We start from the raw sequence: 25,391 nt of genomic DNA, 5'->3' as shown, positions 1-25,391 counted from the left end.
CATGCAAACATGATGCATGATACTAAGCATGGCAATCTCATGAATAGCATAGCAAGATCCATACATAAATAAAATGTGTACCACAAGTCAATGTATCGGATGGAAGGTACACAAACAGATAGGGTATCATATAAACCCTAGGTCCTGAACATGATGTATCACATGGTTGGGTCACTACCGAAAGCATGTATGGTCAGATAAATAATAACATGCAGTGCATAATAAATAAACAAACAACATGTAACAGATCATGTAGTGACCAACCGAATCAAATGGAAACACAATTCTTGCTATATGTTAGACACTTTATCATGCATATCAAAAGACATAAGTCAAAGTACCCGCCTCCAATAAAGTGGTCCAATCCGGTAATCAAGATACTCGTCGAGATACCGTCTCGCGTCAAAGTCCTGTGTCATAATATTTAGTTTATTTAGCTACAATTCCCATAAATAGCTAAATGAAATCTCTAACCCTAAATTAGGACAAAACCCTAATCAACATCACATAATCAACTTGCTTTAGGTCTAAACCTAAATAAACTTGATTTCTCCCAAGTAGGCTCCTAAGATCGGAACAAATTATACACCTTACCTCAAATCACAGATTTCTGTTCTTAATCAGCAGCCAAAGAGGAACTGGCTGGAAGGAGTGCTGCTTGAATAAAGTGAGCTGAAATCAAGAACACCACAGAAGAGAACAGAACAGAATCTCACAGCCGCACTTGTTGATCTACAGCACTAAATTTCACCTCACAGTCCTTATCCTTCGATCCACAATCAAGAATCGGCACTACTGGAACCCAAGAGCATCTTCACAATCACAAAACCTCCCTCCCTGATTCGGACCAAGATGAGAAGATCACAAAACCAAGCATTCCAAATTTAAACAACAACCTAATTTCTGAAACCAAACCTTACCTTCCAGATCACAATTAGGGCACCAAAGTGAGCAGAGCACTATGGTTATTGTGTGAAGGAATCTAGGGCAAAGGGCGACAGGCAGAGGTAAAGACCTCGGCACAGAGAAGAGCAGAAGACGTCGGGTGGTTGCCTGGTACAAGGCCGAGAGAGGGTTGTCCTCCCTTCCCAACGCGATGATCCTAGGGCTAGGGCACCGGGTGGCCGGCGGTGGCGTCACGGCGGCAGTGAGGAGGGGCGTCGGCGATTAGGGCAAGGAGAGTCGGTGAGGAGATCGAAGAGGGCGTCGACTTCACCCCTTGGTCACGGATTAAGCACGAGGGAAAGGAGGAGGGAACCGCTCGTGCGGCCGGTTAGGGCACGGGGAGAAGGCGCGCGGGCGACGTCGGGGAGAAGAGGACTCGGCCGCTCGGGTTCGACGAGAAAGAGGGAACGGCGGAAAAATAAAAGAAAAATCAAAATAAATAAAGAAAAGGAATTCAGAAATTCAACTTTTCCTCATTTAAATGGGGTAACCTAAACAGGCTTTTCCAGACCTCGTTTTTATCCCCGTTAACTCGTCCGTACGAACTCCGAAAAATTCCCGAAGAATGTCCAAAAATTCCGAAAAATTCCCTTATTCATATTCGCCTATTTCCGGTATTTTACATTCTCCCCCACTTATAAAAATTTGGTCCCCAAATTTCGTTATCTACCATCAGCAATTACTAACAACAGATATAGAGTATAAATATTGAACGGTAAATAAATCACATACCTCAAGTGAAAAGATGGGGATATCGAGCTCGGATAGTATCCTCGAGCTCCCAAGTAGCCTCCTCGTCTGAATGATGCTGCCATCCGACTTTAACTAGCCGGATAGTCTTGTTCCGCAACTGACGCTCTTGTTGGTGCAATATCCCTCAGGTCAAGGGTGACCTGGTTAACCAAGCTGAGTCTTGGTTAGAGTTTAGATGTTTGACAATAAGATATTGATTGAAGAAGAGTCAAGTAGGTCAAGGTTGACTGGATACTTGACTGGGAAGTCCTAACTGGAATGTCAGGCAGAAGGAAAGTCCTAGTGAGTGAAGCTAGGCAGAAGGAAATCTTGGTGAGTGAAGCCATGTGAAAGTCCTAGTGAGTGAAGCTAGGCAGAAGGAAATCCTGGTGAGTGAAGCCAGGTGAAAGTCCTAGTGAGTGAAGCTAGGCAGATGGAAAACCCTAGTGAGTGAAGCTAGGTGAAAGTCCTAGTGAGTGAAGCTAGGTGAAAACCCTAGTGAGTGAAGCTAGGTGAAAGTCCTGAGTGAAGCGGCAAGGAAGGAAATCCAGATGGATCAAGGATGATCGGACATCCGGTGTTGGGAAGTCCAAGTAGGTCAAAGGATTGATGGATACTTGGCAAGAGGAAGTCCAGATGGGTCAAGGTTGACCAGACATCCGGTGGAAGTCCAAGTAGGTCAATGGAGTGACCGGATACTTGGCACGACGAGTAAAAGTCCAAGTGGGTCAAAGGGATTGACCGGACACTTAGTGGGGAGTCCTGGCAGGTCAAGGGTGACCGATGCGAGGCATGATGTACCAACAGGTCAAGGTTGACCGGATGTTGGTTAGAGGTTTGGGACTTGGTTTGGGCAAAAACCCTCTGGATCGATCCGTGGATCGATCCAGCCGTGGATCGATCGGATCGATCCGATTCTTCCCGCCGGTCAGAAGCTCGGATCGATCCGTGATCGATTCAGGTCCCGATCGATCACCGATCGACGACGATGCCGCCGCGCACAGCGCCGGATCGATCCGTGGATCGATCCAGCGCGCTTCTGAGCATAAGCGCTGGATCGATCCGTGGATCGATCTAAAGCCTCCCCGATCGATTCGGAACATTCGAATCGATCGGGATCCGACCGTTGCGTCGGGTTTAAAGCCGCAGGCGAGCGTGGTCTTCTGGATCTCTTTACGAGCTCTTCTCAGATTCATTCCAGCTCCTCCACAGCTCTCTACAAGCACGTGATCGCCAGTTCTTGAAGGTTCTTGGAGGCTTTCCAAGTCAAGAGGCGGATCCATTGCAAGAGGAAGAAGTTAGGGTTAGGGTTTTCACTGCATTTCTTGTAAGCTTTTACTTAATCTTTACTACCCCTTCTTCTTCTTGTACTGAGAGTCTTGTAGGGCTTCTCCGCCCTCGGTAGTTACCGAAAAGGAGTGTTTCATAGTGGAGGGTGCGTGCGTGGTGTGGATCCTTGGATTAGTCACCTCCTTTGGAGGTGGATACCAAGTAAAATCCTAGTGTTAGCGTGGTTGTATTTGTTTCTGTATTTTCCGCTGCATATCCTTGAAGAAACAAGCAACGCCAAGCGACGAGCACGCGACGAGCACGCGACGAGCTATTCACCCCCCCCCCCCTCTAGCTACTTTTGGTCCTAACAATTGGTATCAGAGCGAGGCCGCTCTTCACCGGAATCATCGCCGGAAGGGTCAAGCGTAACAAGAAAAGCTAGAGGGTGAAGAAGTTGAAGCAATTTCTTCAAGTTCAAGATTTTATCAAGCTCAACTTCAAGATGCAATTCCAAGATGGACTTGGATTTGACACAAGGGTAGCTCCACCATACACATCGGCAAGCTTCGATTCTTGGAGATCAAGAATCGAAAATTTTCTTATGATGGAGATAGAGCAATGGTTTGCTCTAATGGAAGGCTTCAAAGCTCCAACGAACTCCAAGGGCAAGCTTCTAAAGAAAAGCAGATGGAGCTCGGAGCAAATTCAAAGGGGCGAGGCAAATGACAAAGTGACCAAGCTTTTGGTCAACTTATTGCCTAGCCACATCTTGGCTCAAGTTGGAGAATTCGAAGATGCCAAGGAGCTTTGGAGCAAATTGGCCAAGCTTCATGAAGAGATCCCCTCCACTGTACGAGATCAAGAAGAATCCAGAGAGGGTGACTCTTTGGAGCAAGACCAAGAGGAGGATTCCGAGGTTGAGAGATGCTCAACCTCCGAAGAAGAGGAAATCCAAGAAGCTTCATCCTCAAGGGAATGCAACGAAGGGAACAAGGAGAGAGCATACTCCTTGTTTCATATTCAAGATGATGAAGCCTCCACCTCTAGGATTGAGGGGGAGCAATCCTTGGTGACGCCGGATCAAGAAGAAGGAGAAGCTTCTACATCCGGGTCAAGAGACGAAGAGGAGGAAGAAGATTCTACCTCCACAAGTCAAGAAAAATCAAATGGAGGAGAATCAAGGTCCGATCAAGAGGAAGTCTCTACCTCCGGATCCAAAGAAAAAGATGCCACCCCTACAAGCGAAGGTAATAATATTTCAATTAAAAATAAAAATCATATAATATGTTTTGAGTGTAGGGAAAGCGGGCACTACAAGAGCAAGTGCCCTAAATTGGCCAAGAAGAAGGGCCAAGTGGCACAAAAGGGCAAGGTGAAGCCCAAGGAGACCATCCCCGGAACGAAGAAGAGCAAGGAGCATATAATATGCTTCTCTTGCAATCAAAAGGGGCATTACCGGAGTCAATGCCCTAAGGGGAAGAAGACGGTCAAGGCTCAAGGAGGAAGCTCATCTCAAGGGAGAGCCTCCAAGGTAAAAAGAAAGGTAACATTTATTGAGCCCACCCCTTTACATCATGGTAAAAAGCATGATAGTTCTAATTTTTATCATTTTAATGCTATTTACCATAAAAATAGAAAGCATGAGGGCTTTAAGGAAAAGCATGTGGCCCTACATGCCAAAACTACCCAACCTAAGGTTAGGAAGGTAGATAGACACTTGGGCGGGAACACTAAGGAAAATAGATACATGCCCAAGATCAAAAATGCTCATGGACCAAAACCTAAGGATTTAATGATAGAAAATCAAGTCTTGAGGTCAAGACTTGATAAAATGGAAAAGACCCTAAAAAGGATGGAAAATATCCTAAAAGGGCAAAATGAGCAATACCTAGGGCTAGGAGCACAAAGGTCATCCAATGGCCATAGAGGTTTGGGATACAAACCAAAGGTTAAGAAGGATGCTCCCTCTTATCATAGAGTTCCATACAGTTATGGAACAAACCCTAGGTCTAGTGGTCAAGTCAAAAATACTAGGGAGGTCATCCCTAAGAGTGTTTTTGCAATAAAAGTGACTAAGGCTTCTAAGAAGTCTAAGAAAGTCACCAACAAGGTCACAAGGGAGGCTATCCCTAGAGTTGACCTAGAAAAGTGACCAAGGCTTATAAGAAGCCAAACAAGGTCACTAGGAAGGTATCTAGGGAAGTTATCCCTAGTGAATACCTAGAGCATCCAAGGAGCACCAATAGGTGTTGGGTTCCTAGGAGCATCTTCTCTACCCCATAGATGGGTTAGAGAGTGTCAACTCCGATTAGAAGGGTAGGTAACCCAACTTTGAGGAAATTGACACTCAAGGAGCATTTTCAAGGTTTTTGTTAACCTTTGAAAATGAAATGGAATTATTATTTACTCCTTGAAAGAGTAAAATGTGCCTAATGGTGGAAAATTGAGTTTATCTTAAAATGGCACAAATTAGGAAAATCTTGAGAACTACCAAGTTGGGATTTTGGTATGTTCTTAGGAAATTTAAGGCAATCCGGGCCTTAAATTTAAAAGTGCTACTTTTGTGGAAAAATTGAAATTTGCCAATATTTGAGGAATACGCTTAATTTCAATTGGCATACATTAATCAAGGGAATTAGAAATGCCAATTTAGGCTTTGGTATTTTCTTGAAGCACTTTAGGGCAATCTAGGTGTAAGTTGTAAGTTTAGCTAAGATTTTAAGGATGCTTAGATAGTTAATCTAGGTATATTTTATTTATGCTAAATCTTGTCATGATTGTTTGCCCATCATATGCCATGACATCATAACTATTTTTGCATTCATATTTTATTATGAAAAATACAAAAATACCATGTCATGTCATGCAGACATCATGTAGTTATAGGAATATTTCTTTTGAAAGTTATTTTATTTTGATGTATGCCATAACATTATCATGCATTAGTTTAATTCCTTGTAATTAAGGACAAAAGGCATTTAACAACAATTATTAACAAGTGACATCCTTGGTGGATGTCTAGTATATATCTAAAATGCCTAGATAGATATGCATGATCCCTAGAATAGGATAAAACCAAAATCTTACATCTCACAAGGACTATAAGATGACTTGTATGTGTTTTAGTGCACATTAGATACAAGTGAGATGTTAGGAAGATGAACAAAACTCAAGATGTTGATTTAGTGCATTCTTTTGAGTTTTAGGTTCATCAAAACACATAGTTATGTGTTTTCCCATCATTGGGAAAGCTAATGTACAAGTCATGTGCATTAAGCCCAAGGAACATGGTGGGATATTGGTTTTGAAAATGTTTTCAAAATGATTTTGGAAAATATTGGTGAAGGCTATCTTTTGATAGTAATCACCATTGAATAGTTAGACACAAACTTGAAGAAAACAATACAGTTTTTGCAAGTTTTTAAGTTTGTGTCAATCTTTGAAAATATGATGTATTTTCATAGAAAACTATTTTTCCTTGATATTATATACCCTAAACAAAGTCTACACAAAATTTCATGATTTTTGGATTTTTGTAGAATTTTCTAGGGGTTTCTGAAGTTGACTGAAATGGAATTTCAGCAACTATCAGAGCTCCGATCGATCCATGGATCGATTGGAGTGCCTGAATCGATCCGTGGATCGATTCAGAAGGCATTTCCCGTGAGCAGAAGCTCGCTGGATCGATCAGCCGATCGATCCAGGGTGTCTGAATCGATCAGTGGATCGATTCAGAGAGGTTCAATCGATTGGAACCCAACTCCAATCGATCCAAGTTGCTGATTTTGGCTGGGAAGGCCTGATTTCAGCATCTTTGAACCGATTTTAGTCTAGGTAACCATTCCAAACCCATAAAATACATTTGTATACATAAAAAGGGTGTTTTCATGTGAAAACAAGGATGGATTGGTTAAGGAAGGCTAAGCTGAAGTTTAGGTTGAGGTTTGTTTCAAATTTTGAATATTTGAACCTCAAAACTTCTAAAATTGGTTTTCCTAATGGTTTAGGGATTCCAAGTCATTGTTGGTGCAATGACAGAAGTTACCACCATGTCTTTAGGGGGAGGGACTCTTTAAAGACATGAAAATTATTTTTCATGAACCTTGGAAGGTGGTTAACCTTCTATTGTGAACTTGCTCAAGGTTGAGCATTTAAACTTGAAATGAGGATAAATGGGGAGTGGATATCCTCATCATTTCAAGTGGCAACTCAAGTGGTTGAAAATGCTCAAGGTTGGGTATTTGTCAACATTGAGGGAGAAGTTAAGGATAATGAAGGGTATGGGACCTTCAATATTGAGTTGATCACAATGAGTGAAATTGTGATCACGATGAGCAACTCTTCAGGGGGAGAGTCTTCAACAAATGGAGTTGTTGAAGTGTGCCCAAAATTGGAGCATAGGTTGATGTGTGTCCAAAGACGGGTTGATGTGTTTTATTAGTAGGGGGTTGATGTGTGCCAATAGGGGGAGAATGAAAGGAAGTAAGTTAGGTTTTCATTACCTAGAGGTCATTACCTAGAGGGAGTTTGCCCTCTTAGGGGGAGAATGAAAAGCTTAATTTATGGGTTCATTACCTAGTGGCATGAAGAAGGAGGCTATAGGATTAGCCTAACTTACATGTGGGATTGTAAGTGTTATTGTGGTATTGTCAAACATCAAAAAGGGGGAGATTGTTGGTGCAATATCCCTCAGGTCAAGGGTGACCTGGTTAACCAAGCTGAGTCTTGGTTAGGGTTTAGATGTTTGACAATAAGATATTGATTGAAGAAGAGTCAAGTAGGTCAAGGTTGACTGGATACTTGACTGGGAAGTCCTAACTGGAATGTCAGGCAGAAGGAAAGTCCTAGTGAGTGAAGCTAGGCAGAAGGAAATCTTGGTGAGTGAAGCCATGTGAAAGTCCTAGTGAGTGAAGCTAGGCAGAAGGAAATCCTGGTGAGTGAAGCCAGGTGAAAGTCCTAGTGAGTGAAGCTAGGCAGATGGAAAACCCTAGTGAGTGAAGCTAGGTGAAAGTCCTAGTGAGTGAAGCTAGGCAGATGGAAAACCCTAGTGAGTGAAGCTAGGTGAAAGTCCTGGTGAGTGAAGCCAGGCAAGGAAGGAAATCCAGATGGATCAAGGATGATCGGACATCTGGTGTTGGGAAGTCCAAGTAGGTCAAAGGATTGACTGGATACTTGGCAAGGAAGGAAGTCCAGATGGGTCAAGGTTGACCAGACATCTGGTGGAAGTCCAAGTAGGTCAATGGAGTGACCGGATACTTGGCACGACGAGTAAAAGTCCAAGTGGGTCAAAGGGATTGACCGACACTTAGTGAGTCCGGCAGGTCAAGGGAGTGACCAGATGCGAGGCATGATGTACCAACAGTCAAGGTTGACCGGATGTTGGTTAGAGGTTTGGGACTTGGTTTTGGGCAAAACCAAGTGCTGGATCGATCCGTGGATCGATCCAGGCGTGGATCGATCATCGATCCAGATTCTTCCCAGAGCAAAGACTTGGATCGATCCGTGATCGATCCAGGTCCCGATCGATCACCGATCGATCGACGATGCCGCCGCAATAAGCGCCGGATCGATCCAGCGCGCTTCGAGCACGGCGCCCGATCGATCCGTGGATCGATCTAGCCCCCGATCGATTCGAACATTCGAATCGATCGGGATCCGACCGTTGCGTCGGGTTTAAAGCCGCAGGCGAGCGTGGTCTTCGGCATCGCTTTACGAGCTCTTCTCAGATTCATTCCAGCTCCTCCACAGCTCTCTACAAGCACGTGATCGCCAGTTCTTGAAGGTTCTTGGAGGCTTTCCAAGTCAAGAGGCGGATCCATTGCAAGAGGAAGAAGTTAGGGTTAGGGTTTTCACTGCATTTCTTGTAAGCTTTTACTTAATCTTTACTACCCCTTCTTCTTCTTGTACTGAGAGTCTTGTAGGGCTTCTCCGCCCTCGGTAGTTACCGAAAAGGAGTGTTTCATAGTGGAGGGTGCGTGCGTGGTGTGGATCCTTGGATTAGTCACCTCCTTTGGAGGTGGATACCAAGTAAAATCCTAGTGTTAGCGTGGTTGTATTTGTTTCTGTATTTTCCGCTGCATATCCTTGAAGAAACAAGCAACGCCAAGCGACGAGCACGCGACGAGCTATTCACCCCCCCTCTAGCTACTTTTGGTCCTAACAGCTCTTTCCGGTCCAGAATCCGCACCGGAACCTCCTCATATGAAATGTCAGGCTGAACTGGAACTGGAATATCTGCCAGCACATGTGTCGGGTCGGGCACGTATCTCCTCAGCATAGATACGTGGAATACATCGTGTACGCCTGCCAGGGATGGTGGTAGTGCTAACCGGTAAGCTACCGCTCCGATCCTCTCCAAGATCTCGAAAGGGCCAATATACCGCGGAGCTAACTTACCTCTGAGGCCAAATCTCTTCACCCCTTTCGTAGGTGAAACTCGCAGAAATACATGGTCGCCAACAGAGAACTCTAGTAGTCTGCGTCTCCGATCAGCGTAACTCTTCTGGCGATCCTGCGCCTCTGACATTCCTCCGTCTGATAGTACGGACCAACTCTGCATCCTGCTGAACTCTATGAGGTCCCAACAACTAGGCCTCTCCAACCTCATCCCAAAGGGTGGGTGTCCGACAAGGCCTACTATACAACACTTCAACGGTGGCATTTGGATAGCCGAATGCAAACCATTGTTGTAGGCGAACTTTACAAATGTCAAATGGTCCTCCCAACTGCCTCTGAAAATCCAATACACAAGACCTCAGCAAGTCCTCTAGAGTCTGAAAGGTCCGCTCTAACGGTCCATCTGTCTGCGGATAGAAAGTTGTACTGAAACAGAGCTGCGTGCCCAAGGTCTGCTACAGTCTCTGTCAAAAACAAGACGTGAACCGGGGTCTCTATCCGAAATAATAGTCAAAGGGACACCATGTAATCTAATGATCTCCCGGCAATACAGATCTGCCAATCGATCCAGGAAATCAGTCTTTCGGATCGCTAAGAAATGCGCGAATTTGGTTAATTGATCAACGATTACCCAAATCGTGTTATGGCCTCGTCGTGTCCTCGGCAAACTCACCACAAAGTCCATAGTAATGCGTTCTCATTTCCACTCAGGAATAGAAATCTGCTGAAGTAAGTCGGCAGATCTCTGATGCTCGGCCTTCACTTGCTGACAGACAAGACATCTCGCTACAAATTATGCAATGTCTTTCTTCATGTCGTCCTTCATGTCGTTCCACCAATAGAAACACCTCAAATCTTGGTACATACGGGTACCGCCTGGGTGGACAGCAAATCATGAGCGACGAGCCTCCGGAAGTAACTCCTATAAGACCGGATGAGACTGAAGTACGCAAAATCTGCCTCGGAAGTGTATAACACCTTCCTCGTCTCGTGTGAACTCGGTCTGCTGCCCGGAAGCTATCTAGCTGCAAATAGACTGCAAATACTGATCAGCAGCCTAGGGCTCTCGTATCCTCATCCTGAGCAACGACTGAGCAACCATGGTAACCAGAGTACCCTGCTCTGTCTGTCCTTACCCCTCAAGGCCCAAACCGGAGAAACCTTAAATCAAATCTGTGACCACAACTCGGTGGCAAGCTAAAGTTCCTCTGGACTTCCTGCTAAGTGCATCGGCAACCACATTAGCTCTTCCCAGGTGATAGCTAATGGTACAATCATAATCCTTCAGGAACTCCATCCATCTCCTCTATCGGAGATTAAGTTCCTTTTAAGTAAACAGATATTTGAGACTCTTATGGTCAGTGAGAATCTCAAATGTAACGCCATATAAATAATGTCGCCAAATCTTCATGGCAAAAATAATGGCGACTTACTCTAGATCATGCACAGGGTAGTTCTTCTCATGCTCCTTCAACCGACGAGAAGCATAGGAAACTACCATATCGTGCTGCATCAGAACAGCACTCAAACCCTGAATAGATGCGTCGGTGCAGAGGACATATCTGTCCTCTCCAGAAGGTAAAAATTCAAAAATTGGAACCGACACTAGTCTCCGCTTCAGCTCCTAGAAGCTGGTCTTGTCATCTTCAGTCCAAGTGAACTTCACGCCTTTCCAGGTCAGGCGTGTAAGTGACATAACTATTCGAGAGAAACCCTCAACGTATCTCCGGAAATATCGAGCCAAACAAAGGAAGTTGCGAGCCTCTTCTATAGACTTCGTCTACTTCCAACGGTAACGACCTCAATCTCCTGTGAAACCACGGTATACTCCTACTGGTGACCGTGTGTCTCAAACATCTCACAGAAGACAATCAAAAAAACGCGCTACTGATCTTCACATCTAGACGTTTCCATCGAAACATCTCTAGAACTATGTAAAGATGATATGCGTGATACCCCTCAGATCAGGAATAAAACACAACGTCGTCAACAACGATAACGAATTCTGATCCAATATCCTAGGGATACCCAAGTCATCTAGTCCATGAAAACATCTAAGGCTCCGCAAGCCCTAATGGTAAAACCAATACACATAATGTCCGTATCACAGACATTCCCAATCCATAAGATCCTCGACAATAAGTCTGAAATATGATCACCAACGATATAAATCATCTAAGCATAGATCCTCCAGTGTGAGAGCAACGCTCCATCACAGAAAATACCACATATGTGGGAGCAACGCTCTACCACATGAAATCCTCAATATGTAGGAGTAACACTCCACTACAAATAATCTATAACATGTATCTACAATAGATATGGGAGCAATGCTCCGCTACAAGCAATCCGAAATATGTATATGTGGGAACTCCGCTCCACCACAACGATCCATAAGTGTCCAAGGCACCTAACTATCCAACTAGAGGCTGCACGAGATCACTAAACCACATATCACTGTGGGCAGCCAAAGGTATATACAACCTAGTAAACAAATCAAATCCATAGTCAACTCTATCATCATCCTAGTGGGTTGGTCACCCACTAATAGGAGAATTAGTTGACAGGGTTATAACAACCAATAACATAATGTAGACACTCAGCATTCTACATTCAACATAGGTAGAATCATCATGATGCTACCCACCATACACCTGGTACACATGCACACACAACATATGTATGATCGACATAATCCTCGAATTAATACACACCAAGGATACTCACAACATAGGTATAAATCATCGTAATACCTCCAACAATGCATACCGAAACCGTGTGCATATATCAACCTAAGTATAATCGTCAATACACCTCTAATAATACTCACAACACATACCAATTGAGTATAATCAACGTAATAATTCCAAGAAAACCTAATAAACACAAGTGCATCCACAAATCAAATATAATCAATAAAATACCTCGAATATTACACCGTACACATCTGCACATATCAGAACTCATATTAAATCGATAAGATACCTCCAAATAAAACACACAAACACATGTGCCCATTTCACAACATAGATTTAATCAACGAAATACCTCCCATAAACAATCAGACATGTATGTCTAACCACTAAGGTATAATCTACTAGACACCCACAATAATCATAACTGAGTAAGTATACACCACATAGATATACCTACCCAGCATATTTAATCCAATCTACCTGACATTCCATATTTTACCTTCTATGTTATCCAAATCCAACACAATACTCAACCATTTTCATCCAACCTTGACATTGACAAAAAAAATTGCTTACATTTAACACTTCAATCAAATTTATATCCTCAATATCTGAAATCATTACTAATCTTTCATATGGAGTTATATGATCAAATTTTTTTTGCCAGAATTCACAACCAATCCAATCATAATCAACCAAATATCATGTTCCATACATGTATCCACTCAGCCGACCCAGAAAAATTTTCAACTATGACAACCAAAGGCAGCACAACAAAAATCCTATCAATTCATTTATCCATAATCCATACAAAACTATCCGAAGGAATCCACCCTTATAGACACCAGAGCAAATAACAACTTGACCCCAAATAAATTGTCAAATAACTAAATCAGTTCATGGGTCAATTTAACACTAATTACATCAACTCAAACTAGAGAATGTCAACCCACATAATATCATATGTATACATGTGTACAACCCAAAAGAAAAAGTCAGAATTCAAGAACATCAAGACACTCTCATTTTTATCCTCAAAAATATCAGCCCACATAATATCAGATGAATCAGTCTCTACTCCCCATGAGGGCAAGTTAGCATTCAAAACATCAAATCATTATTTATCCACATAGTCTACTATCAAAGGAAGCAAATATCAACTTTATCATCCTGTTAACTAACCACAACTAACCAGATTTATTAAAATCTCATCGGCACATTTAACCGTAAACTCTCTCTAGCACCCGATTATAATATGATCACCAACTATAATCATCAAACCTGTGAATATCATACATGACACTCACTATGTCGCCATCAACAACAACCCAAATAATAGATCATCAAAAAAATAATTGACACTCACTATGTCACCATCAAAACAAATATCCAGTAATAGATAATCAGACAACCACATAACATTTACTCTCACAAACCATTAGAAATCAACATATCACAATATCTGATCTCACAATATCCCTTAACTTCAAACATTCTCAACAATGATCAAACTTGCTAACTCCTCAATGACCAATTTTCATCGTATCGGGTACCTTAATATCCAAAATATATGAGTATAAAAACTCTACTGGCTAAGTCAACAGGAATATGTAGGTATCATCCATTAGCCAGCTAACAATAGCAGAGGCTGGTATGTGCCTCCATTTCCTAACCAACTAGTAGTAGCAAAAGCTAAAACTACTAGTGGTAAGATATATAAAATCACCAGAGACTATAATCCTTGATCTCTATTAGGGTTGAGCAAGATCAGTGGCTAACCCATCACATGTAATATGGCTACAACATCCAGACAGGTAATAAAGATAAAGTGCTAATAGATGTCCTAACTATCATAAAATAAACATCATACCTATATGCCGTCTGGAGATGTTCCGTCGCTGTCCAGTCCCCAATTTGACCTCAAAATTCTGAACGAGAAAAATCGCCGAAAATCCAAATAAATCCGAAACGGAAATCCGAAATATAACCATATCAAAAATCCGAAAATGCCCAGTTTGACTCGCAAACCTGGCTAACCAAATATCCAGAATACCAACAACAGGTATCCGATAAATCTCCAGAACACCAAAAGCAGGTATTATAACCCGCTCTGATACCAATAAATTGGTATCAGATAAATCTCGAAAATCCAAAATACAAAAATCCAACCAGTATCGCCAAACTTGGAGCTCTGATACCAAGTAAATAAATTGGTATCAGGTTATCCCAAACATCAAAAATACGAAAACAAAAGATCGTATACCTGTGCTCTGATACCACTAAATTGTCACGCCCCGGAGGAGTCTTTGTCCGAAGAAATTTTGGCAGCATCTCCCCTGTACGGCGGACAATCTGAAACTTTTCTACAAGCACTATACACCTCAGCCACATGCGGCTGGAATAATAACACAAATTAAAACAAATACCACGCAGTTTATAAAGATATTCAGCCTCTGGCTGTTACAACCACGCAGTTAATAATAGTAATAAATAACAATAAGACTCTGACTCGAAATCCACCCTACTCCACTACACTCGTAAAGCTCAAATCCAACGAACTCACCTCTTCTACCGTCCAGGCAGGCACGTAGTAGAATGAAATCCAATATCATATCAAAAATCCATCAAAAGATATCACTCCATACAATATCCATAGGAAAAATCCAAAGACAATACTAAAACAAAGTCTGATATAGAAAAAGGCCAAATAAAAACAAATAACGAACTAGTAGAGAACTGGCTCTACGTGCAGATGGGGGGCCAGCGACTGGAACTGCTCCGGACAGCCTCAACCTGAAAATATCAACAATGGAGGCGGGGTGAGTCCAACACTCAGCAGGTACAACTGATATGCATAATAAAACAAATAACAGACAACACTAATCATGCGTACAGTCTCCTGAATACGAGAAGGAATAAATGCAACTGAAATGAAATCAGGAGATAACTGTACTAACCGGAATCAAGGTACAAAGGTAACAGGTCGTCAGACCGAAGAAATCATAATCCTGTATGCATGCCAATCAAATGCATCCATACAAATGCAGCATATCAGTGCAGCAATCACAACAATAAAATGCAATAAATGCATATGGTGACCGTGCACTCGAACATCACTGCTCCTGACAGTGACTGAGTGGACGTAATGCTGTCGGAGTACTCCTGTCCTCTGGCCCCAAATCATAAATGGGGGAGCTCAATGCTCTCATCTCCGACACAATCGAGGAGGAAATCTCTGCCGGCTACCACGCTGAGTCTCCGACCAACGGAGCCAAACAGAGTCCACCATCTCACGGCCACCACGCTACACTAAATGCCAGTGAGCCAAACAGAGGAATCGACCACGGCCACTACCAGTCCTCAGACCAACGGAGCCAAACAGCAGAACCGCCACACACCTGCCTGATATACCACTAATCCATGGGTGGTGGTGGTGTGTGCAGTACATGTAACTGGCGATGGGCTCAACCATAGTGGAGCCGACAATCGCACAGCATGCAAACATGATGAATGATACTAAGCATGGCAATCTCATGAATAGCATAGCAAGATCCATACATAAATAAAAGGTGTACCACAAGTCAATGTATTGGATGGAAGGTACACAAACAGATAGGGTATCATATAAACCCTAGGTCCTGAACATGATATATCACATGGTTGGGTCACTACCGAAAGCATGTATGGTCAGATAAATAATAACATGCAGTGCATAATAAATATACAAACAACATGTAATAGATCATGTAGTGACCAACCGAATCAAATGGAAACACAATTCTTGCTATATGTTAGACACTTTATCATGCATATCAAAAGACATAAGTCAAAGTACCCGCCTCCAATAAAGTGGTCCAATCCGGTAATCAAGATACTCGTCGAGATACCGTCTCGCGTCAAAGTCCTGTGTCATAATATTTAGTTTATTTAGCTACAATTCTTATAAATAGCTAAATGAAATCTCTAACTCTAAATTAGGACAAAACCCTAATCGACATCACATAATCAACTTGCTTTAGGTCTAAACCTAAATAAACTTGATTTCTCCCAAGTAGGCTCCTAAGATCGGAACAAATTATACACCTTACCTCAAATCACAGATATCTGCTCTTAATCAGCAGCCAAAGAGGAACTGGCTGGAAGGAGTGCTGCTTGAACAAAGTGAGCTGAAATCAAGAACACCACAGAAGAGAACAGAACAGAATCTCACAGCCGCACTTGTTGATCTACAGCACTAAATTTCACCTCACAGTCCTTATCCTTCGATCCACAATCAAGAATCGGCACTACTGGAACCCAAGAGCATCTTCACAATCACAAAACCTCCCTCCCTGGATCGGATCAAGATGAGAAGATCACAAAACCAAGCATTCCAAATTTAAACAACAACCTAATTTCTGAAACCAAACCTTACCTTCCAGATCACAATTAGGGCACCAAAGTGAGCAGAGCACTATGGTTATTGTGTGAAGGAATCTAGGGCAAAGGGCGACAGGCAGAGGTAAAGACCTTGGCACAGAGAAGAGCAGAAGGCGTCGGGTGGTTGCCTGGTACAAGGCCGAGAGAGGGTTGTCCTCCCTTCCCAACGCGATGATCCTAGGGCTAGGGCACCGGGTGGCCGGCGGTGGCGCCGGCTCTGTGTAGTGGCACTGGCGTCACGGCGGCAGTGAGGAGGGGCGTCGACGATTAGGGCAAGGAGAGTCGGTGAGGAGATCGAAGAGGGCGTCGACTTCACCCCTTGGTCACGGATTAAGCACGAGGGAAAGGAGGAGGGAACCGCTCGTGCGGCCGGTTAGGGCACGGGGAGAAGGCGCGCGGGCGACGTCGGGGAGAAGAGGACTCGACCGCTCGGGTTTGGCGAGAAAGAGGGAACGGCGGAAAAATAAAAGAAAAAGCAAAATAAATAAAGAAAAGGAATTCAGAAATTCAACTTTTCCTCATTTAAATGGGGTAGCCTAAACAGGCTTTTTCGGACCCCGTTTTTATCCCCGTTAACTCGTCCGTACGAACTCCGAAAAATTCCCGAAGAATGTCCAAAAATTTTAAAAAATTCCCTTATTCATATTCGCCTATTTCCGGTATTTTACATTCTTGGGGCTCCATTTTTATCCCCGTAAACTCGTCCATACGAGCTTCGAAAAATTCCCGAAAAATTTCTAAAACTTCTAGAAAATTTCCTTATCATTATTCGCCATTTTTCCGGTATTTTACATTGCTCATTTTTGTTCTACTTTTTTCAATCTAATTTTGATTGGAAGTATAGTAATTAGTAGTTGTAAATTTATGAAGAGATATGCCATCTAGTTTTTGGATAACTTTTTAAATTTTTCATTGGCAACCAGCATCTATGAACATGCTCAAAGAATTAAACTCTACAAGTTGAAGTGCAAGTAAAAGGTTGAAATTTATATTCGAACAATTTCAATTATGATTGATTAAAAATTCTCAAAAGCTTATATGTTAACAAACAAACTCTTGGGAAGGAATATTGATCTTTTTTTTCCCCTTAACTAAAAATTAAAGTACAATGCAATGCCGTTATAAATCTAATGAGGAGCAAAATCAAAGAGATAGGAGAAAGGGAAGAACATTGTGTGAAAGGAAAGAAGATAGGATAGAATTCAAAGATGAAGAAAAAGAGAAAAGAAGAGGAAAGAGGGAACACTATGGGACAGGGAAGTAAGTTAGAGAGCGAGAAGAAGAAAAATTAAGGATGAAGATGGAAAAGGTAAGTGTCTATGAAATTTAAGGTAGTGGCTAAAAAGCTATCTAACTGAAAGGGAAAGGAAAAATGATGGTGATGAATTTCTTAGATTTGGAATATATGGAGGCTTAAGTGTATATAAAAAAAAGAATTGTTGAAGGAGCAATTCCCTGAAAATTAGCTTGATAACTCATTGAGTACATCTGCATTTGTATGTTTAAATTGTCACGAATGACACAAGTTTACCAATTATTTAATTCAAGCTAGTTATTAACTTTATGAGAAGTTCTTTAAAGAGAACATGAATAACTTAGTAGGGATGTTGAATATTTTTAAATGAAAAAAAATTTACAACACATATAAAATAAACAATAATGACAATGGACAAAAGTTAAATGTGACCTATGTTGGTTGCTACACCTAGATACTGTTCTGTTCCCTTGTACAAAAATTTTGTATAAGCACAGAACTTTCCTAGCTACCATGTGTTCTACTGAAGTCCAAATTTAGATCGCAAACGATGCTTAACATTATTGATCTAAGTAGTCCTTCAGAAGTTAAATTTGGATTACAAACGGAACTTAACATTATTAATCTAAATTTAACTGATGTGTTCTACTTAAGTTAAACCATATTACAGAAGTTGATCAAATATCTATTTCAAGGATAGACTCCCAGGACAAACGTGGCGAGGCACATAACCTTCTTGGGTATGAGATCATCCACCACTGCCTAGACAAAACCTTTCAAAGAAATCGAATATTTAAACTTCTAACCGTAAACTAGGTTTAACTATAGAGACTCTACAATAGAAGCACAAGATTGAAACATTAAAATAAAACCAATAACGAATCGATAAAATAAAACCGATAGCCTCTTGTGTTTGGTTTTCCTAGATCTATACAAAAGATGAACTAGTTATGATGCGGAAACTAATAACTAATTATACCTTTTGTTATTTATAGACCTCACGATCTTCTGTCGTATTCCTCTTCTTATCTCGGACGTCGTATGAGCGACAATCTACCGAGATGAGAATCCACCCAAGCCTTCTTCTTCTCCTTGTAAGTTTCGGCCACCACCAAATCCAAGCTCTAAGGGATGCTAGAAATAAAGCCTCCTTTCTCTCCTTCTTCTCCAAGCAAGATCCGGCCACCACAAGAACTCCAAGAGAAGATGAAGTTCGGCCACTAGAAGAAGAAAGAAGGAAGAGAAGAGATGAACAATGGCCGGCCACACCAAGGAAGAAAAGAGAGAGGAATAGAAGATGTTGTGTCTCATGAAGGCACCCCTACCCTCTCTTTTATATCCTTGGTCATGGCAAATAAGGAAATTTAAATATAATTAAAACTTCCTTATTTTCCTTGCCACCAACTAAAAAGAAAATTTTAATTAAAATTTTCTTTTTATCTATGTCTATGACCGGCCACACCATCAAGCTACAAACAAGGAAAGTTTTACACACAAAGTTAAAACTTCTTAATTTGTTTCCGGAAATTTTAAATAAAAATTTATCTTTCAAATTCCCTTCATGGTTGGTTATAAAAGGAAACTTTTATAAATTAAAATCTCTCTTTTAAAACATGTGGATGGTTAAAAAAAGGAAAATTTTTTCCAAAATTAAAATCTTCCTTTCAACTACAAATAAGGAAAGATATTATATCTTTCTTTTAATCTTTTGTAGAAAACTATAAAAGGAAATATTTAAATTTTAAACTCTCTTTTAAAATCATAGCTTCCACATAAAGAAATATTTTAAAAATAAAAACCCTTTAATTTTATTTTGGCCGGCCACCTAAGCTTGGGCTCCAAGCTTTGGCCGGTCACCCACTTGGCTTAATCCTTTAGCTTGGCCGACCCAAGCTTGAGCTCCAAGCCTGGCTTGGCCGGCCACCTAAAGGTAGTTAAGAAGGTGGGTATAGGTGGGTATAATACTTTATAAATGAGAGGTTACGATAGGGACCGAGAGGAGGAATTGATTTTGGTCTCCTGTTGAACTTGAACTTCCCGTGTTCGCCCCGAACACACAACTCGAGTTCATCAATAATAACTCATACCACTAAAGAGTTAGTATTGAACTACTGCACCAATTTCATATTACATTATGAGCTCCTTCTTATCATGAGTACATTAATCTCCCTATGTTTAAGATATCGAATGTCCATTAACTAAATGAGCTACTGACAACTCATTTAATTAATATCTAGATCCAAGAGTAGTACCACTCAGCTTTATTATCATGTCGGACTAAGTCCACCTGCAGGGTTTACATGACAACCCTTATGAGCTCCTCTTGGGGACATCGTCAGCTTAAATCACTAGGACACAGTTTCCTTCTATAAACAACAACACACCATATAAACGATATTATCTCTCAACTTATCGGGACTCTTGATTTATCAAACTAAATCTCACCCATTGATAAATTAAAGAGATATATACTAAATATACGCGCTTGTTTTTATATTAGGATTAAGAGCATGCACTTCCATAATAACAGAGTTTGCTCTTTTATGTAGTCTGTATAAAAAGAAACTACCTCAAATGTTCCTACTCAATATACTCATAGTGTACTAGTGTAATTTTATAGTCAAGATAGACTAATGCTAAATTACACTACGATCGTACCAATGGTTTGTCCCTTTCCATTTTTGGTCGTGAGCTATTGTTTATAATTTATAAGGAACTGATGACATGATCTTCTGTGTGTGACACCACATACCATGTTATCTTCAATATAAACTAAATGTACAACTACATTAAACATATAAATGTAGACATTTGACCAATGTGATTCTTATTTCTAAAATAAATGTTTACAAAAAGCTAGGTTTTTAGTATACACTCTAACAACCTAAATGTAGCAAAATTGTCATCGTCTCAGCATTATCCATAAAATCCCAATCTTGGGAATAAGAAACAAGAGGCAGATCTTTGGTAGGAGCTAGGGTGATGAAGTCGTACTCTCCTCACCAATGGGAAGCAAGAAGATCTCAAGGTATCTAATCTTAAGAAGACCACGCCCTATATATAGTAATAGACCCAATTTTGTTATTAGTCCATCATTAATAAAAAAATGTGGATTAACGGGTTCTACACATATAAACTCACAATTAAAATTAATTAGATCACTTAATGGGTTTGCCTTTAAACATAAAATCCATGCGTTAGAAAACAACATGTAAGTCCATCGAATAATGAGATTAAATCTAACAATCTCTCATTTGGGCTACATGTGATTCTATATGTAACACACAAATATAACCTTAGTTGAGCTCAACAATGTCAAACTTTATGGGTAAAAATACCCCTTTAGAACAATTTGATGCATTAAATCTATTGATATATGACTAAAGAGGTCATAGTTATTATAACTATAACAAGTCCCAATAATAATCATAATACTAATGTCAATGACATAAATCAGATGTAGATGTGTAATATGAGAATTGTATGAAATGTGATCTTCACATGTCAATTCTCAATTGGTCCTCCTGATAACTCAAAAGGGGGGGGGGGGGGGGGGGGGCATAATCATATTTGCAAACACATTATACTAAACCGTAGTAGTAAATCATGATTTAACCTATATGACTCAAGACTGAGTCTCGCTTTATGACTTAAATGAGTCCATATCATGTTTGCAATTCCCAAATACAAAAAACTATAAGAGTAAATCATGATAACTTTATTTCAGAGTGATAAAATTAAATACATATGTATGTTTCAAACTTAAGTCCGTATAATAAAACAAAATAAAATACATGTGTTTTATTAATATAGAGCATAAAAAAGACCAAATACAAACTCCCACTAAATAGGTACTTCCTCTAAAAGAAGAACCCTCATATACATTACATGCTCATAAAACACCTTGGGAGTTAACCCCTTAGTGAGCGGATCTGACATGAAATTTATGTTTATATATTATATTCTTACCTGGTTACTCTGAACTCTTTCTTTAACCGCCAGAAACTTGATGCTGATGTACTTTGACTTTGATGAGCTACAATTATTCTTAGTATAAAGTTCTGCGACTTAATTATCATAGTTGATCTTTAATGGTCTATCAATTCCATTAATGCTCTGTAACATTGTGATAATGTTTTGCAATCAAATCCAGTAATTGGATGCTTCGTAGTAGACTATTAATTCTACTTCCATAGTGGAAGTGACTATAAATATAGTCTAATGTTTTGCATTTTCTTAATGTTTTTTCATGAGATAACCCCTCCAATAAGCATATAAATATAGTCTAAATTGAATCTTCTACTATCTAGGCATCCAATACAATCAGATTCTGAATATCCAATCATCTCCAAGTGACTAAATCTCTGATACGTAAGTATAAATTCTTTAGTTCTCTACAAATATACCATATTACACTCATCACTCCTTTTCAGTGCACTAGTCCTGGGTTACTTAAAAACTTGCCTAACATCCCTACTATACACACTATATTAGGTAGTATACATACCTGAGTATAAGACTCCCTATATCTGACGCATAAAGGAATTTCTGCATCCCTTTTTATTTCAAGTTCAATATGTGGATATTACTGTAAACTAAATGTTACCCCTAGATATAAATGTGTCACCAGTTTCATAGTTCTGCATGTCATACCGTATGAGCATCTTTTCAATATATGCCTTTTGTGAAAGTCCAAGGACCTTGAACGATACCAATATATCTATATGCCTAAAATAAATGATGCTACACCAATGATCATAATCCTTGGGCGGCTTCCTTATGAGCGATCGGAAGAATTCTCCCTCGACGAGCCCCTGAGCAAATACATTCATCATGGTCTCGGATGAGACCAAAGGGATATATATGGCTACCTGATTGAAGTGCTGAATATAAGCTCGAAGAGCTTCTCTCGGTCCCTGCCTCAAGGAAAATAAACTGACGCTCGTCTTTTGGTAGCATCTGTTGCTCACAAAATGGTGTAAGAAGGTCATTCGGAAGTCTTTGAAGCTTCGTATTGATCCGTCCGGTAGCCTTTTGAACCAGCGTTGCGTCGATCCGGAGAGCGTGGTGATGAAGACTCAGCACTTTACTCCATCTGTGTATTGATGAAGCATAACAGCATTGTCGAATTTACCCAGATGATCGTCGAGGTCGGCCGGCCAGTTGTATTCATCGATCACCAACGGAGCATAGTGCCTTGGCAAGGGATCTTGCAATATTGCTTTAGAGAACTGACGATTGATCCATTCTGGAGATGTGTCACCTCGGGGCGCCTTGCCCTTCCGTGCATCCTGCATGGGCGCTTCGTCTGAAGAGGATCCTGATGGATCGAAAGCGCTAGAGGGGGGGTGAATAGCGCTCGTGGCTATTTTAACGATTTAAAATACAGAATAGAAACGCAGCGGAAAGTAAAATCAAACACACAGAGACGCAGGTGTTTTACTTCGTTCGGAGCCTATGGCGACTCCTACTCGAAGGCCCGTGGTCCTTGACCGCTTTCGGTGGGCAACAACTATATATCGGAAAGATTACAATTTGAATTACAATTAATGCAATAAGTAAACTAATACCGACAATAAAAGATCGAAGAGTCTGAGTTTCGGGTTGTCGACGTCGAGTAGTAGCACTTCAAGGTCACCTCGTTGGCAGCACTTCACAAAAGAAAGCTTAGTATTTGACATCGTTTGGCTGCACCCTCGACCCTCTTTTTATATGACATTCCGGGCGCCTGGATCCCTTCCGGGCGCCTGGAGTGTGACGTGGCCAACCAACCAGGATGCTCCACGTGGCGAAGTCGCGGCAGGGATAAAGTTTGGTCCCGGGCGCCCGGATCCATCCCGGGCGCCCGGACCTCCTTTTTCCAGGAGCCGCTTCTCCTGCAAAACAAGGTTAGTCCGAGCAATTGCATACCCTGCAAGACAATGTTAGAATATGATAATTCATAAGTAAAAAATAGTTGATAGTCTTCGGACTGTCCGAGTCTGACTTCGGATTTCCAACCGGAAATCCTAGGTCGACCCGATGCCTACTGTTCCCTCTACGGAGAACGCGTTCTCACCTACTCCCCTCAGGAGAGATTACCTTATGCCAGTCCGGTCCTCCAGACCGACTGGACTTTTCACCTAGGGTTTCCACCCCCTAGGACCTAGGGTTACCGCCCCCTAGGGTTTTTCTCCACCTAGGGTTACCACCCCCTAGGACCTAAGGTTGCCGCCCCTTAGGGTTTTCCTCCACCTAGGGTTACCGCCCCCTAGGACCTAAGGTTACCACCCCTTAGGGTTTTTCACCTGCCTAACCGCAGCTAGGACTTTCCTGAAACACTCATTCAAACATGTTAGATCACACACTAACTTAACTTTGAATCCTTTGCCATTATCAAAACTAAGGTTCGATCGTCGGATGCTTCCCGCACCAACAGATCCCTGCTCTTGGTTTGCTTGGGCTATCTCCGAGGGTGTCTGGAACAGAGCTCGGTGAAAGGGTATAGGCGCGGGCGGCGCTTCTCCTTGTGTGCTGGTTGGCCCTCTGCTTTGTCCCCAGATAGAGAGTTACTCTGGTCGGTCCTCATGTGCAGCTCGACCTCCTGATGCTGATGTTGTTTGCTGTGTCTGCTGATCGGCTAGCGCCTTCTGCTGTTGTTGCTCGACTATCTTTACTGCTTAGGCTTGCACGAGCATGTCGAGTTCTTCCTGGGTGAGTGTTACTGTGTGAAATCATCCAGCATCCTCTATCTTCTCAGCTCGGATGCAAGTTACGATTCCCACAAACAACGCCAAATTTGATCCTATCCAAAAGTCGAGGTGACGGATGCTGGGGATGTGGTGCTCCTGCTGACCGCACATAGCCTTTGCTTGTACCTACAACCACAACTATGTCAGTGCTAGGACAGGGAAGGATTCCTTGGCGTTGGCTCTACGACACTCAAGTCAGTCATCGAAGATATGTGGAAGCAGCGGAGCAACGAAGAAAAAAATAGTAGCAGCAACAGTAATCTCTCATACCTTCGCTGAAGCTTGGACCTCCTTATATAGGGCTCCAGGTGTACGCGTGCGCACTTCTCAAGCTATACACGCTTCTCAAAGCTTTATCTGAAAAGATATGTTAGTAAAGTATCCCTGACACAATACCTTAACGAACTAAGCATATCTCTGATGTGACAGTGGAAGCTTCCATCGTACGATCTCCTGCCTGACAATGTCGCTGACCATGCCGTCTGTCGGTGGCACTGGCTCCCAAAAGGATATCGACAAATCCTCCTTTTGTCTGTTACTAGGCCGAGCGGAAGAGCCGCTCGATCAACCTTCAGCCCTCCGAATGCTATTCTGCCCTTGGGCCGAGCGGGATGGCCGCTCGGCCAACATTCCACTGTCAGTGCTCCGCTGATGCGCTATGCGGGGGAGCCGCTCGGCTACAATATCATTGTGTCTGAATATAGCCTGCTTGGTCGTGACTCCGTTTCACTGGCTCCGAGGATTGATGTAAGGCCGAGCGGGGTGACCGCTCGGCGTGCCCCTTGCAAATACTTCTATCCTATTTTCCTGAGCGTCGAAAGCTTGTGCATGGCCGAGCTATGATGATGTCGGATTAGACCTTCTTTATCCCAGACGGGCGAGTGGGTTGCCTGACCGGCCGATGATATAGGGGAGTTGACCGCCTTGACTTTGACCTCCCTCATT

The 25,391-nt window shown here is 41.8% G+C and overlaps 1 protein-coding gene across 1 annotated transcript in view; it reads right to left on the bottom strand.

Moving 5' to 3' along the window:
* Positions 1-600: 600 nt before the first annotated feature.
* The window catches only part of LOC122033838, a 29,942-nt gene continuing 5,151 nt past the window's right edge, over positions 601-25,391 (bottom strand). The window contains exons 3-5 of the mRNA XM_042593000.1: positions 9,098-9,460; positions 1,691-1,795; positions 601-672 (exon numbers count right to left, since the gene is read on the bottom strand). Of these exons, the coding sequence (XP_042448934.1) occupies positions 601-672; positions 1,691-1,795; positions 9,098-9,460 (540 nt within the window). The remainder of the gene's footprint in view (positions 673-1,690; positions 1,796-9,097; positions 9,461-25,391) is intronic.

The sequence above is a fragment of the Zingiber officinale genome, chromosome 11B, assembly GCF_018446385.1.
Source record: "Zingiber officinale cultivar Zhangliang chromosome 11B, Zo_v1.1, whole genome shotgun sequence".
Lineage (NCBI taxonomy): Eukaryota > Viridiplantae > Streptophyta > Magnoliopsida > Zingiberales > Zingiberaceae > Zingiber > Zingiber officinale.
The sequence above is the reverse complement of the archived record's forward strand: the minus strand, read 5'-3'. Positions and strand labels throughout refer to the sequence as shown.